Source organism: Xenopus laevis, chromosome 1L (genome assembly GCF_017654675.1).
Source record: "Xenopus laevis strain J_2021 chromosome 1L, Xenopus_laevis_v10.1, whole genome shotgun sequence".
NCBI classification, from domain to species: Eukaryota; Metazoa; Chordata; class Amphibia; order Anura; family Pipidae; genus Xenopus; species Xenopus laevis.
In genome coordinates, this window is record NC_054371.1 from 114,719,890 (window position 1) to 114,736,384 (window position 16,495).

Sequence of the window (16,495 nt, forward strand, 5' to 3'; positions counted from 1 at the left end):
TTTGGACATTTCCAAAAATCACCTCAAAACTTCCACCCTGCAGCATCTTATATTGAACATACCATTGGTTATCAAGACAAATTACCCCAAATATGAAAGCCTGGGGTCTGCTGAACAGTTTGATGTCCAATATGTATAGGTGTACCGAAGCACGTAGCATATAGGGGCCTCAAAAGGAAGACCCTCCCATTTAGTCTATCATTTCAGGTACTGCAAAAAGAACACATTTATAACATTTTGGGGTGGGCAAAGGTAGAAAAAAGTACGTTCACCCCAGAAAACCATATATTTTCAGAAAGTACACATTCCCCTGAATCTAAATTGTGTATGCATGTCTTTCTACCCCAAAGCACCAAGCCGCAAATCTTTCCTAAATATGGCAATTTTGGGTACATTTCCAAAAATCATCTCAAAACTTCCACCCTGCAGCATCTTATATCAAACATACCATTGGTTATCAAGACAAATGACCCCAAATATGAAAGCCTGGGCTCTAGTGAACAGTTTGATGTCCAATATGTATAGGTGTACCAAAGCACGTGGCATATAGGGGCCTCAAACAAAGGCCCCCCCATTTGGTCTATCATTTAAGGTACTGCAAAATCAACACATTAACATCATTTTGGGGTGGTCAAAGGTATAAAAAAGTACATTCACCTCAGAAAACCAAATATTTTCAGAAAGTACACATTCCCCCGAATCTAAATTGGGTATGCATGTCTTTCTTCTCCAAAGCACCAAGCCGCAAATCTTTCCTAAATTTGGCAATTTTGGGGACATTTCCAAAAATCACCTCACAACTTCTACCCTGCAGCATCTTATATCGAACATACCATTAGTTATCAATACAAATGACCCCAAATATGAAAGCCTGCGGTCTGCTGAACAGTTTGATGTCCAATATGTATAGGTGTACCTAAGCACGTGGCATATAGGGGACTCAAACAAAGACCCCCCCCCCCATTTGGTCTATCATTTCAGGTGCTGCAAAATCAACACATTTACATCATTTTGGGGTGGGCAAAGGTATAAAAAAGTATGTTCAACCCAGAAAACCATATATTTTCAGAAAGTACACATTCCCCCGAATCTAAATTGTGCATGCATGTCTTTCTACCACAAAGCACCAAGCCGCAAATCTTTCCTAAATTTGGCAATTTTGGACATTTCCCAAAATCACCTCAAAACTTCCACCCTGCAGAATCTTATATTGAACATACCATTAGTTATCAAGACAAATGAATTTGAATTTGAAAGCCTGGGGTCTGCTGAACAGATTGATTTCCAATATGTATAGGTGTACCTAAGCATGTGGAATACAGGGGCCTCAAAACGAAGACCCACCATTTGGTCTATCATTTCAGGTACTACAAAATCAACACATTTACATCATTTTGGGGTGGGCAATGGTAGAAAAAAGAATGCTCACCCCAGAAAGCCATATATTTTCGTAAAGTACACATTCCCCCGAATCCAAATTGGGTATGCATCTCTTTCTACCCCAAAGCACCAAGCTGCAAATATTTCCTAAATTTGGAGATGTTAGTCAACATCACCACAAAAATCACCTCAAAACTTCCAACCTGCAACACCTTATTTAATACATACTATTAGGTATCAAGATAAATCACCCCAAATATGAAAGCCTGGGGTCCTCTGAACAGTTTGATGCCCAATGTACATAGGATTATCGAAGTACATGGCATGTAAAGACCCCAGAATCTACCTTGTGCATACTTGTTTTTTGATGACTTACATTTACACTAATTTCCAAACATTACCAGTTTTATATGGGATAAAAGCTACAAAAAGTTATGGTGACCCCTAAAAGCCATATATTTTTGGAAAGTATACATTCTGACAAATCTAAAATGGGTAATTATGTCTTTCTACTCCAAACTACCTTACTGCAAAGCTACGCTAAAGGCAGTGATTTTTATGACATTTCTGAAAATTGTCTAAAAATATTGCAATTGGTCGCATTTATCTCACCCAATTTCTTACATACAATTGTAAAACAACCCAAATATTGACGCCAAGGGTCTACTGAACAGTTTGATGCCCAATGTGCATAAATATACCAAAGCAGCTGGCATGTGCGGACCCCCAAAAAAAATTTTGAATTTTCTCCGCTGTCTTTTCGCCTTCTGTGAAGAATGACCTGTGACTGCGTATTATTTGCCAAAAGACCCTCCTAACAGCACATAGACCCCCAAAACCATATATGTTTGGAAAGTACACATTCTGACAAATCTAAAATGGGTAATTATGTCTTTCTACTCCAAACTACCTTACTGCAAAGCTTTGCTAAGGCAGCGGTTTTTATGACATTTCTGAAAATTGTCTAAAAATATTGCAATTGGCCGCATTTATCTCACCCAATTTCTTACTTACAAATGTAAAACACCATATTTTTGGAAAGTACACATTCTGATGAATCTAAAATGGGTAATTATGTCTTTTTACTCCAAACTACCTTACTGCAAAGCTTCGCTAAAGGCAGCCGTAAAAATATTGCAATTGGCCACATTTATTTCACCCAATTTCTTACATACAATTATAAAACACCCTAAATATTGACGCCAAGGGTCTACTAAACAGTTTGATGCCCAATGTGCATGAACCAAAAGCAGCTGGCATGTGCGGACCCCCAAAAAATTAGTGTATTTGGATTTTCTCCGCTGTCTTTTCGCCTTCTGTGAACATAGACCAGTGACACCCTAACAGCACATAGACCCCCAAAATCATATATTTTCGTAAAGTACACATTCTGACAAAAATAAAATTGGAAAAAAAAAAGCCTGAAAAGAAAAAGAATAAAGCTAACTTTGTAAAATGTGTATTGTGTACATGTGTAAGTGGGATTGGGAAGCCGAGAGCCACCGAATGGGAGCCAAAGCAGAACGGGAGCCAAAGCCAAATGGGACATGAAGCAGAAGGCACCCAATGGGAGCCGAAGCTACTGGAAAGAGCAGGAACTGCCGAAAAGAGTCGAGGCTGCCAAAAAGAACCAAACCCTTGTAACGTCAGCGTGCATGGCGTTGGGGTGTGTTAATCTCAACAGATTTATATATTATGGACACTTATCAAGATGGACACACACCTTCTATAGAGATATGTTTATATTAATTGTGTATTTCTGATTAAGTTTAATAAATGGGTCTTCTATGGACAACACAGGCTATTTACTATTAATAGAATGGTATTTGATCATCCATTCCAAAGGGTTGTGTGTCATTTTTTGGAGGCAGGCTTTGGGTTGTGTACCCTTCCCCTTATAGAAGTATTTAAGGTTGAATGCTACAATGTTGGGGTTATTTACTAAAACTCAAATTTATGTCATATTTTTATTAAACCATGCACAACCAAACTCCCATCCATGATTTTATCTTATTTATAAATAAAAATGAAAAAGTCGGGTCAGGAAAAGACTTGATAAAATCAAGTGAAAACTCGAATCTTAAAAAACTTTTGGATTTAATGCCCAAATCGCTAGATTGTTCAGGTTATTTTCCAAAAAAAATAATTTTCCAGATTATTGGACGAAACCCAGCGCAAATCATGATATCTTCAAATAAGAGGTAAAAGGGACATTTGTCATTGACAACCACATGTTTTTTTGCCAAGCAGTGAGTGCAAAGCCCCAAGGGAAAATCATAGGAAGTCACAATCTTGAGAGATTACCCCTCTGAGTCTGTACTGTCAGCAGTGGCCACTTCAGCTAAGCCCTGTGTACAGAACACACTTTTATAGGTGCTATTCTTCTTATACTGTGGCATAACTTTTCAGCATTGTTCACGTTCTGCCTACCAATTTTCAACGGTAACTATTACTACCTACAACTGTAGTAGTAGATTGTAGATTTGGATAATATGGTGGGGGAGCTTCCCCACCACCATACACCAATCAGCCCTATGTGGTCACCAAGACAGACCTCATGGTAATCTGTCACTGAGCAGCCTCCACCTAGTAATGTTATGCACATGCTCTGTGATCTCCAAATCCCAATGCCATTGCAGTTGTACACACGTATTTATTGCTACTGCTACTCAGACACTCCATAGAGTGTTAATGAGCTTGTGTGTGCAGGCATGGCCACCAAGTTTTCATTATGCAAGGTCATGCCCATTGGGCAGTGGTGTTTTTTTTTACACAAATATTTTGTATACAAGTGTTATTATAGCATTTAAAGGTAGTTTGGATGTTATAGCTTTTCAATTTTTTTTAAATAGAATACCAATGTTTAAAGACAACTATATTGCTAGCTGTGCAATCATGCTGTGTTGACACAAATTAACTTATTATTTCTGCTTGTGTAATAATAGCACCACTTACAAAAAAAGCACACAATATTTTAGAAAATATTTTTATTCTATGCTGATATCCTTGAATTATCAAAACAATGTGTAAATTCTTAATAATATAAAATTATAAATTCTTTGAATACATTGGATTTATTTTTCTATGTTTTACTATTTTTAGCAAATGTTATAATTTCGTTAATGTTTATATATTTTATGTACCGTATATACTCGAGTATAAGCCGAGTTTTTCAGCATCCAAAATGTGCTGAAAAAGCCTACCTCGGCTTATACACGGGTCAGCGGTACCCAACCCGAGTAGCCGAGATTGCAGTCACTTTTAATAATTCCTATACCAACAATACACTTGGGGAGAGACTGCAATATCCCACAATGCCCTCTGTTGGTTATATGAAAGAATAACAGTGCGCCCTCTGTTGGTTATATGAAAGAATAACAGTGACTGCAATATCACACAGCGCCATCTGTTGGTTGTATGAAAGAATAACAGTGCGCCCTCTGTTGGTTATATGAAAGATTAACAGTGACTGCAATATCACACAGCGCCATCTGTTGGTTGTATGAAAGAATAACAGTGACTGCAATATCACACAGCGCCATCTGTTGGTTATATGGAAGAATAACAGTGCGCCATCTGTTGGTTATATGAAAGAATAACAGTGACTGCAATATCACACAGCGTCCTCTGTTGGTTATATGAAAGAATAACAGTGACTGCAATATCACACAGCGTCCTCTGTTGGTTATATGAAAGAATAACAGTGACTGCAATATCACACAGCGCCCTCTGTTGGTTATATGAAAGAATAACAGTGACTGCAATATCACACAGCGCCCTCTGTTGGTTATATGAAAGAATAACAGTGACTGCAATATCACACAGCGCCCTCTGTTGGTTATACGAAAGATTAACAGTGATGGCAATATCAAACAGTACCCTCTGCACATGGTAGTGGGACAGTGGGACAATGCACACAGTAATCCGTTTGGCAATTCTCTGTCACCATCAACTTTGCAAAGAAGTCCGGTTGATCGCTGGGGGGGTCTCTTTGGCAGAATGTGCGCTGCTGGGAGACAGGGCTGTAGTTGTGTCTAGGCTTATACTAGAGTCAATAAGTTTTCCCAGTTTTCGTAGGTAAAATTAGGTACCTCGGCTTATACTCGGGTCGGCTTATACTCGAGTATATACGGTATATAGAAGCTGTATTGAAATGTAAAAATAAATTGATGTTTGGCAGGTTGGCTTTATTGGGAACAGGGGAGGCCATAAATGTAAATAAAAAAAAAAAAGAAACACATATTAATGTCATCATTTATTTTGTGTAACGATGAAGAAAAAATCTGTATTGGCAGATTTCACCTGCAGCATTTTGCCCCCCTTAAGTTGTGACCATGAAAAGTTTATACAGCCTGTGATTCCTTTGTTTTGGTATTCTGACTCTTGGTGAGTTCAGAATCCACGGTGTCAAATAAACTTTATCTTTTTACCTCAATTGGTCTTCGATAACTGAATTTCCATGACAGTTCCTATTAAACAATTAACAATAGGTTTTAAAATAATATTACATTAGATTAGAAAGATTTCATCAAGGCCATATATTCAGCAGGGTAATCCTGATGTTGTCTGAATCCCATGTATTTCATTTTTTAGGCCCTGGCAATGTATTTTTCTCACAGCATCGTATGTAATAGGTCACCTTAATCCTTCTCCAAGCTACCCATGAATCCTGGTATAAAATTCTTTGTATGTTGTTTTCCATAACAATCTGTAATTAAGGAATAATTCATATTATTTAAATAAAAAAAGAACATTATTGTTGCTTGCTCATTTATGCTGTGAAATCATTACCCATTATCCTAAGAATCCCATTTAAATTAGTCTAAATTATTATAATTAGGCTTAAAATGTCTTTCTAAGGGCTACAACACACAGTGTACATTCTCCACCAGAGTTTTCTGTCCTAGGAAGAAGATCCTGATACTGAAATTTCAGATTCCCTTTCACATGAATGGGAAATGCAAGGCAGAGCTAGAAAATGTCACTGTACAACCCCCAAACAATGTTTTTCTGGCAGAAAAGTTTCAGTTCCATGCCTTGTATTTGCCAATCATGTGAAAGGAAGTCTGAAGTAGCAGAAGCTTCCTAACCAACTAATAAATACTGGTGAAGGATTCAAGCTATTTCCAGGATTGGGGTATAATAAATCCCTTAAATGAAGCCAAACAGCGATGGCTGGGCACTTTTATACTGGCTGAAAAATGCTGGCACATAATACAACCCCTGCACACTTTAGGGCCCTTTAGGGCATTTTTAGCTACATTCCCCGTTATTTGTGTGTTTAACACAAAGTAACGCTGAAAAAAATAATAAAATACTGAACACAGATTAACATTTAGGGGCAGATTTATCAAGGTTCGATTAGTACATTTAAATTAGAATTTTCAATTGTTTAATCCCCCTATTCGAATGTAAATTTGAATGTGAGATTTATCACATTTCGACCATGGAAACAGTCCTAATTTAATATTCGCCAAAACCTGCCAAGTTTATGTACAGTCAATGGCAGAGGTCTGTTGAGCCATTTGGAAATGTTAATAGCCTGACATTTAAGGTTTTTTTCAGGAGAAAAATTTGATTATTACAAATCGTATACAAATCGAATAAGATTCAAATATTTGGGTTGGAACCATTCGATCGAATATTAGACATTCAAATTTTTTCTTAAATAATGTCCTAGTTGAATTGTGAGTATATTCGAATTAATAAAACATTCACATGAATTCAATATTCCCCCTTTAATAAATGGGCCTCTAAGGGCCACATTTACTTAGCTCGAGTGAAGGAATAGAATAAAAAATACTTCGACCATTGAATTGGCTGCTTCGACCTACGACTTCGAATCGAACGATTCAAACTAAAAATCGTTCGACTATTTGACCATTCGATAGTCTAAGTACTATTTCTTTAAAAAAAACTTCGACCACCTACTTCGCCACCTAAAACCTACCGAGCATCAATGTTAGCCTATGGGGAAGGTCCTCAAAGTCTGCATTTTGTATAGTCTTATCTTGCAAAGCAATAGTAAAATACTATTGCACAGTGAGATTATTGGTCAAAATTCCAGCTCCAATATTCTCACTGTGTAATAAATGTTTTATGGGTAATACAAGTAACTGACCGAAATGCAGAAAAAAAAATACAAAAACAGAAACACCAAAGCAAACTTTGAATCGAAAATGCTCTATTCGGCCAAATACGGATCTATTTGATCAAAAAATTACCTATTCGACCCAAAAAAAATGGACTTAATTTCGGTTAGTCTCTTTGAATTCGAATTTTGAAGTTTTTTCAATTCGAAATTCGACACTTGATAAATATGCCCCCTAATAATAAGTACAAAATTGGGGAACTAGAGTTCAAAAAATATACAATAGTATACCCAATATAAATATGTGCACTGAAAAAACAATTAAATTATCAAAATTAAAGAGCAAAAAAATTAAACAGAGAGTTTTTTTCTAATCATTCATACTTTTATAGATTATCTGGAAAACTCTTTGGTTGGCCTAGAATTCATCACTGGAGGCTGTGGGAGGGACTATGTTTGTACCAAACACATTGCACCGTGAGGCTTGTTTGGTGACTATTTGTAAATGCAGGGTATCTTTAGGGTACTGTATCCAGGTGATTGCATTTAGAGTGACTGCTTAGATATATACAATAAAAAGGTCTATAGAAAGCAACAGTTTTCAGGTTTTTCTCATTTTAAAATTAGTTTAACAACAAATATTTAAATCTAAATATAATATTTATATAAATATAAAATTAACTATCATGATTTTTGGTCTCTTTGTGTTGGTAGAGTAGTAACCCCTGATGCAAGGAATGATGCCTTATTGACAACTGCTGCCAAATCAAAGATTCATTTTAATTATAATAGTAGAAACTAAGTTACCCCATGCTTGACATTGTTAGCTCTTATAAAAGAGATACACTTACTGGGAATATGAAACAACTGGAAATGCTGTGCAGTTTTTCAGTTAATGTCATGGAAAACAGGCATGACTAAATTCTTTGAAATAACTGTCACAGCAGAACATAAAACACAATGACAAAACAATACATTTACCTTACTAAACAGAAAAATTAAGCTCTGGGCTCAGCGTAAGCAATACAGGAAATATATAAAGGCTGCCTCTTCTCACCCTTCAGCTGCATACTTCCATTCAGTCAAAATGGGAAAGGTAAGTCAAAATCATGAACTATTCTCATGGTTTACGCAATTGTTTCCTATAAACATAGTTTAAATTAAAACAACTATATTGCAGCACAATACTAGCACCACAAAACTGTAACAGAGGCCACAAATGTAAAGGGGTCCTCCACCCAAAAACTGTTTTGTACTGAAAGAAACTGTACTTCTAAGCAACGTTCCTATATATTTAAATTAAACATCTTTAATGGTTTTAAAGTTATTTGTAATTGTGTTTTGAAAACAATATATATTTATATGCTCTGCATCCTGGATTTGACTCCTGAAACAATGCTGTTAGAGTAGAATTAAGTCCTGTTACATTGCTTTAAGAGTCAGTCCGAGAGAACAGAGAGCTTTGAATAGCAAATACAAATAATTTCAAAAATATTGAAAATTTTTATCCTGGAAAGATTGTGTGTACCACCCAATAATTGCATTGTACTCCATTTCAACTAAACTGGGAAATTGTTAGCAATAATTGCCTATATTATCACCATAACTTTACTTTTTAATGTGCACCCAAAACTTTATGTCTTTTGTCACTGCATCAGAATCTTTTCTTCAAAAGCTGTCAGCAAAATTACCTATATTACTTTACAAAAAGAATTACAAATCATTGATAAACAAGAGTTGCAGATTTATTTTGGAAAAACAGAACTAATTATATATTTCAGATCTCCTTCTACGAGGAAAGGAACTTCCAAGGTCGCCACTATGAGTGCAGCTCAGATTGTTCTGACCTGTCCTCATATTTCAATCGCTGTAATTCCATTAGGGTAGAGAATGGGAACTGGATCCTCTATGAGCACCCCAGTTACAGGGGACACCAGTATTATCTCTGGAAAGGAGAATACCCAGACTTTCAGCAGTGGATGGGCTTCAATGACTCCATCAGGTCCTGCCGCTATCTTCCAAATGTAAGTATTTGCAAAGTGATATTTATACCTCAACCAGAACCAAAACCCCTCCTCAAGTGTGAGCAAAACACTTCACTAACACCAATCACCGGATTGCCCTACAAGTAGAAACTTAATCACTAGTTTTGAGAACAGATACCAGCAAAAACAAGTTTTAACCTTATTGATGGTCATCTGTGTGAAATTAAGGTTTCTAATCAACCAGGATGGGGTTTCGAACAATTTTTAGTTCAAATCGTTCGATTCAAAGTCGTAGTCGAAGGTCGAAGTAGCCAATTCGATGGTCAAAGTAGCCATAAAAATCATTCAAAATTCAAAGTTTTTTTTATTCTATTCCTTCACTCAAGCTAAGTAAATGTGCCCCTTAGACATGATTTTACAGACGTTTTAATCATTCAGCAATTAAGTTAAATTGTTGAACAAAGAGTACAGGTAAAGAAATATTATGTGCAGTTAGTTTGCATTATAGTAAGTTTAGGAATTGTTATTTGATACAAAAAATTTAAAAGGCATGATGGAAATAATTTGAATCTTTTTTTTAACATTCAGGTTTAAACCATATATATGTATGTGTAGTCAAGAATTTTATGATCTGGTACACACAATGCCATGTGTCCCTATTATTGCCAAGGCTGTAGAAATGACATTGTTTTTATGTAAGATCTGCTCAAGATGATCAATGGTGAGAAAATGGTGAGAATTTTGCCTTCTAATTTTGCTGATTTGAGTGCTATCTGGTTTATGCACCGCATTCAGCTTTAAAAGTCAAATTAACAGAAAAGATTAAACATAGTAAGTAAATTATTTTCTATACCCTATCAAATGTTATTTTGTTTATTTGTTTTTCTAAGCACCAGGGTCAATACAAAATAAGAATCCACGAAAGAGGAGACTACCAAGGGCAGATGATGGAGTTCTTTGATGACTGCCCCAATACTTATGATCGATTCCGTTTCCATGACATTCACTCCTGCAATGTGTTTGATGGCCATTGGATGTTCTACGAGGAACCCAACTACAGGGGACGTCAGTACTATCTGAGACCTGGAGAATACAGGAGATATAATGACTGGGGAGCCTCAAGCCCCAGAATTGGCTCATTCAGAAGAGTGTACCACAACGTTTGAATTAACTCATAAATCTGTCAAAGCAAATATATTTACAGATAAATAAAACTGACAAGTTTCAAACTGCCTTTTATATACTGTTTATCTGTAGCTAAAATCCTATGGTGATGGCTTAATGAATACAGAGTTCAATTGTCTATAAATGTTTAGTAAACGTAGAGACCCAACTCCTATTTATTTGAATTAAAAGAGATCACATCTGTCTACCTGCTTGCTTGTTAAAAAGAAATGGCCAATTGCTCAGATTTATAAATCAGCAAACTTGCAGCAGCCTAATACTGGATTATAAAATTACTGCCAAGATCCATTAAGATGGCCATAGATCCAATCGTACAAATCAATGTACGATCGGACTTTACCATCTCCGGACCCTCCACTAACCATTCAGATCAAAGTCTTACCATTCCGATCAAATAAAGTAGTAAAAGAACAGATCAGCCAATGTTCTACCTCTGACAGCAATCGTACAATAGTTATGTCCGACAAAATCGTACGATCAGCAATACATGCAGAGGTATTATCGACAGGCGAAAGAAATTTTCTAACCTGGCCGATCGACCAAATGACCGATCTCCGCCGGACCAAAAATGTCGGGACTCTCCACACACGGTCCGAAAATCGTACGAATCCACGATTCGTCCGATCGGATCGTTGCGTCTATGGCCAGCTATGATCTCTTCTTAAAAAATGCAGTCAAACAGCCTGTTAAAGCATTCCATGCTTGTATATAAATGTATGAGATGGGAGGCACTCCAATGAGCCAAGCTGTTCACTGCTAAAGGGGAGGATGAATACATATTATGCCACAATGTACATCCCCTTTAAATATGTCTGCTACATTAAATACTTTCACATAATCTGACTTGCGAGTGAAGATGAACTTGAGACTTGTAATACACTGCAACTCACTTCAGCCCAAAATTGCATATTAGTCATTCCGAACCCAAGTATATGACATGTATACAAAACAGTTTCCATCTAAAACACAGCAATAATAAAACCAAAAAATACATATTTGCTTTAAAACCAACAAATACCTGCAATACCTCAAGAAAGACATAGCAAAAACTAGTATGGCTACATCTCAATCTTAAAGAAGAAAAAAAAAGGTAATATTTTAGTCCTCAAAAAAGTGATATTAAATGATTGCTCTCTCTCTCTCTCTCTCTCTCTCTCTGTCTCTCTCTCTCTCTCTCTCTCTCTCTCTCTCTCTCTCTCTCTCTATACACTATCAATACAGTTCAGGTACCAGCACTCACCTCTAAGAAGCAATAAGAACATAAAAATCATCTTATAGTCAGCAGTCATACTACAAGCATAAACATATTATTCAGCATGTTATGTTGTGTTAATATGTTATTGAAGTCTTTAACAGTGTATTCAGCTATCCAGCAAAAATAATTTAAATGTATGTAGGCACGGTTTCAAAGGGAGACACTACATGGTCACTTAAGGTCAGAAAATTGTTGCCTTATTCAGAGGAGTTCAATGTGGAGTTCATAGAGAGTCCTGCTGTGCTTTAATACACACACACACACACACACACACACACATATATCACACAGAGAAGGTCCACACTCTCAGCACTTAAATAAAAAATAAAAATGTTTTATTGAATGACTAACGTTTCGGCCTCTCCGAGGCCTTTCTCAAACTGAGAGGCCAAAACGCTAGTCATAGTCCTGAGTGCGCACCTTCTCTGTGTGATAGATATTCTACATTTTGGACACTGCACCCAGGCACATTTGAACTAAGTATCAAGACTGCCGACTCCTCTATGGATGGATATATATACTTAAAGAGTTCCATGAGTCCCTAAATCACCTAGATTTTCCCATTAGACTTACTATGACCTATGACAAACAACTTATACACTATTTAGATGTTACCATTTTTAAGAAGGGGGATAGGCTGGGTACTAGTTTATACAGAAAACCTACAGATAAAAATAGTCTAATTCATGCACACACACTCCACCCTCCACACATGTCCCGGGGGGTCCTTTACTCACAATTCCTGAGAGTGATTCAGGATAACTGAGACAGAGGGACTGCTGGACTACAACTCTCCACCTTGGCCTCACAGTTCATTTCAAGAGGATATGCGGAGTCATTAGTTAATGAACAACTAAGAAGAGTAAAATTAAAGACCCAAGTGACTTTACTGAACCCAAAGAGCATTAAACAGAGAACACTGCCGGATGTAATTTTTTCCACAGATTGGACTGAGAGGAGTGGGTAGTTAAAGAAGGCTTTGACTGATAGATGGGAGATTATCAGGGCTGACCACAATCTACCTTTTACTGGCAATAAAAGACTACTAGTAGCATGTCGGAGAGGGCAGAATCTAAGTGACCTATTAGTGGTGAAGGATGATACAGAACCACCCAGAAAGTGAACTAGCTGGTTGGACAGACCTTTGAAAAAAGATTTTGTTAAATGTGCGGGCTGTTTGACCTGTAGCAGGATGCTACAAGGATCCTACTTCACACACCCAAGGACGGGTTCCAGATCAACCACAGGGTTTCCTGCACTACTGACCATGTAGTTTACATGGCTTGGTGCCCATGTGGACTATATTATGTGGGGAAAGCAGCTACCACTAACAGAGAGAGAATGAACAATCACAGTACCATAAGAATTGCCTTGGCGACGGGGAAAGTGGACCAACGGGTGGCACGGCATTGGATTAATTTAAAACACACATTACCCCAATTCCGGCACATGATAATCGATCATGTGCTGGCCCCCCATAGAGGGGGCAATAGGGACTTAATGTTGATACAGAGAGAGTCTAGATGGATTTTCAGACTGAACACCCTGGTCCCTAAGGGACTAAATGAGACACTCCCGATGTCCCCTTTTTTAGGGGCAGTGGAAGTAAAGGAGGCATTAAATAGATATTAGTGTTTTGGATTGTTTAGGCGTTGGACTCTTGGACTATATGCATCTGTTCCATAACTATTGAATAAGATGACTATTGCATGGATATGATTATTCACATTTATAGACTCAGATCGATGAAGTCCAGACACACAAAGATACTTTATTGCTTGGAGAATGAAACAATGTATAAGAGTAAATGTAAATGTATTAGAGTTAATGAGTATTGTGAATGTTGTGCTTTATCTCTAGGTAATTTTACACCCCAGCAGGAATTTAAGTTGGGATTGAAGGTATAGTGTCCCGAGGCAGCAAGACATACCATTACAGCCGGAATACTAATTTGGGTTCGCTTTGTAAGTACAGTACCGAAACCAATATGAGCAAAAAGGACCCCCTGTAGCATGCGGTGTTACCGGTAATTACCGGTATGCGTGTGTAACATTGTGGGATGAATATGACAGTGGCGGAAAGAGTACTTGATATGAAGGGGCATTTGCAATAAGATACCCGGTAACCTGATGACTAAGGCTGAATTGAATACGTCCGGCTCCCATGGTAACGGGGGCGGAACCGATGGTTATTCTACACGGGCAGTTGAGCAGTGCTGAAGTTTTAGTGTTATATGACACCTACTGATGACCTCAGGCTTCTATGTTTGGTGCCAATTCCTCACCCATCTCAAAGTTATTCTCAGCACTCCATTAGATGAATCACCTTCTGACCCAGGTGCTATCCATACTTGCTTCCATACAGAGAATGTGAAAAAACGGATGCACACCGGGATTTCTTAAAAAAGTTAAAACTTACTTTTATTTAATACATGTTTAAAAATTGGTTTGGTCTGGTCTGTTTTACCTACATAGGAAAGCCCACAAGGACATGTTATTAGGTATATTATGTGTGTAGTGGTACATGTGATATGATGACTGATCTGAAAGCGTTTCCCTGTGTGGGGGTGTAAAAGGAGGTGCCCGGCGTCATATACTGACAAAATGTGCAGCTTGGACAGCGAAAACATCCAGGTTTTAAATCTGCTAGCCATGTTTTTTTATTAATTATATAACAATCCACCAGGTCAGTCTTGACAAGTAAATCACGCAAACTGGTTTATAACTAATCACAGGGGGTTCCGAAAGAATATTAGCCAAATCACTATCTGCTCTTATTATATTACAACATCCTCTACATCTTTAGTACCCGAATTATACTTGGTGCTGAATACCAGTCTTGGGTTTTGTTTGCTAGTTTCTCAATTTTCCACACATTTTTCTAGAGCCCATTGTAACACCTTATCAGGGTATCCTCTGTCACTAAACCTTTCCCACATATCCTCAATTTGCTGCTCACATTGTTGGGGGTTAGAGTTATTTCTTAATACCCTGCAAAATTGACTAACCGGTAGTGAGTTTTTCAAATGTCCCGGGTGAAAGCTTTTATAATGAAGGAGGGTATTCCTGTCAGTTGATTTGTGAAACAATGTGTAGTCAATATGATCCCCATCAAGTATTAATTCCACGTCTAGAAATTGTAATCTTACTGGGTGTGATACAAACGTAAACTTCACAGTGCAATCTCTACCCTAAAATCTGCTTCAGTACCCCTCCAAACTATCAACAGATCATCAATAAAATGGCGGAAAAAAATCAACTTATCTCCATATTTGGGTACAATGTGATGCTGTTCATACTGATGCATAAATAAATTGGCATACGCCGGCGCCATGGCCGCTCCCATCGCTGTGCCTAATAGTTGTAAATAAAAAAAATTTTCAAAGCGGAAGTAGTTTAACGATAATGCCAACTCTAACAGTTCCAAAACAAAAGCAATTGGTGGACCTGCATACGTCCCACACTCTAGTAGGGAACATCTGACAGCCTCTATTCCTGCTTCATGGGGTATCACAGTATACAAACTGACCAGATCCATGCTTACCAGCAGGATGGAGCCATCGGTGGGCAACTTCAAATTTTTAATACATCTCAATAAGTGAGGGGAATCTTTAAGATAAGTAGAAGTATTACGAACCACCGGTTGCAGTATCTTATCGAGATAAATTCCAATGGGATGTAGGAGGGTTCCCTGCCCCGAAACTATCGGTCAGCCGGGAGGGCATGTCATACTCTTGTGGACCTTAGGCAAGGTATACAATAAAGGGCAATGAGGGTGTTCCTGTAACAAAAATAATTTAATTGCGCATCAATAACGCCCTGTTGAAATGCCACATTCACCAATGTATCAACCTTTTTCTTAAATTGGGTCACAGGATCACCCTTTAGACATTTGTATACTTCAGTATCGCTCAATTGGTTTTTAATGTTTTTACTATAATCCTGATAATTTAATATCACAATCCCCCCTCCGCCGGGCGGATAACTATCTTGGTATTTGCAGTCAGGGATTTGATGGCCGCCCGTTCTGCCTTCGTTATATTGTCCTTCATATGTCTTTGGGGGGACCAAGTTGCTCCCTCCTTTTCAATAACCTGCTTAAACATCTTAATAGCAGGATTGACCAGTGGGGGAGTAAAGGTAATTTTAAGTCTCAATGTGGACGATGGTGTTTCCTTATCCACAGTGGTTTTAAAGTAATCCTTAAGATTCACCATCCGACAAAATTTAAAACAATATACTTCCCATTCAAATTGATTAAACTGACATGTAGGCACGAAGGTTATCCCTTTATGTAATAGGCTCGATTCTGCCGTGGTCAATGTAACTCACATGTCTCTTCTCATCCCCTTCAGAATCCCCCGAGCTGGTATCCACAGAGTTAAGTGGTTTCATTAGTTTACGTCTTGGAGCCCTTCTATAGCACGTGTTACATTGAGCCGGTTGCCTCTCCCCACCCCACCGGTATACTCGGTAAATTGTATAATCCTCATTAACATGGCAAAGTTTTTCACATTTAAATCTTAGCAGGTCTTGTTTGTAAGTTTCAATAGAAGCTCCGATCTTAGTCATCAGGTCCGGCGCAGCGTCTCCATTGATC

The 16,495-nt window shown here is 37.7% G+C and overlaps 1 protein-coding gene across 1 annotated transcript; it reads left to right on the forward strand.

The window, feature by feature from the left end:
* The first annotated feature begins 8,493 nt into the window (after positions 1 to 8,493).
* On the forward strand, positions 8,494 to 10,689 carry crygdl.32.L (crystallin gamma D like gene 32 L homeolog). The gene is made up of 3 exons (XM_018223614.2): positions 8,494 to 8,567; positions 9,253 to 9,495; positions 10,347 to 10,689. Exons 1-3 carry the CDS (start codon positions 8,559 to 8,561, stop codon positions 10,620 to 10,622), a joined length of 528 nt encoding a protein of 175 aa, XP_018079103.1. The 5' UTR covers positions 8,494 to 8,558; the 3' UTR covers positions 10,623 to 10,689.
* Positions 10,690 to 16,495: the final 5,806 nt, after the last annotated feature.

What these genes read in the sequence shown, in the direction of transcription:
- crygdl.32.L (XM_018223614.2), top strand. An exon ending in CCTGCCGCTATCTTCCAAAT is followed by an intron (nt 9,496 to 10,346) that starts GTAAGTATTTGC and finishes TGTTTTTCTAAG; the next exon opens with CACCAGGGTCAATACAAAAT.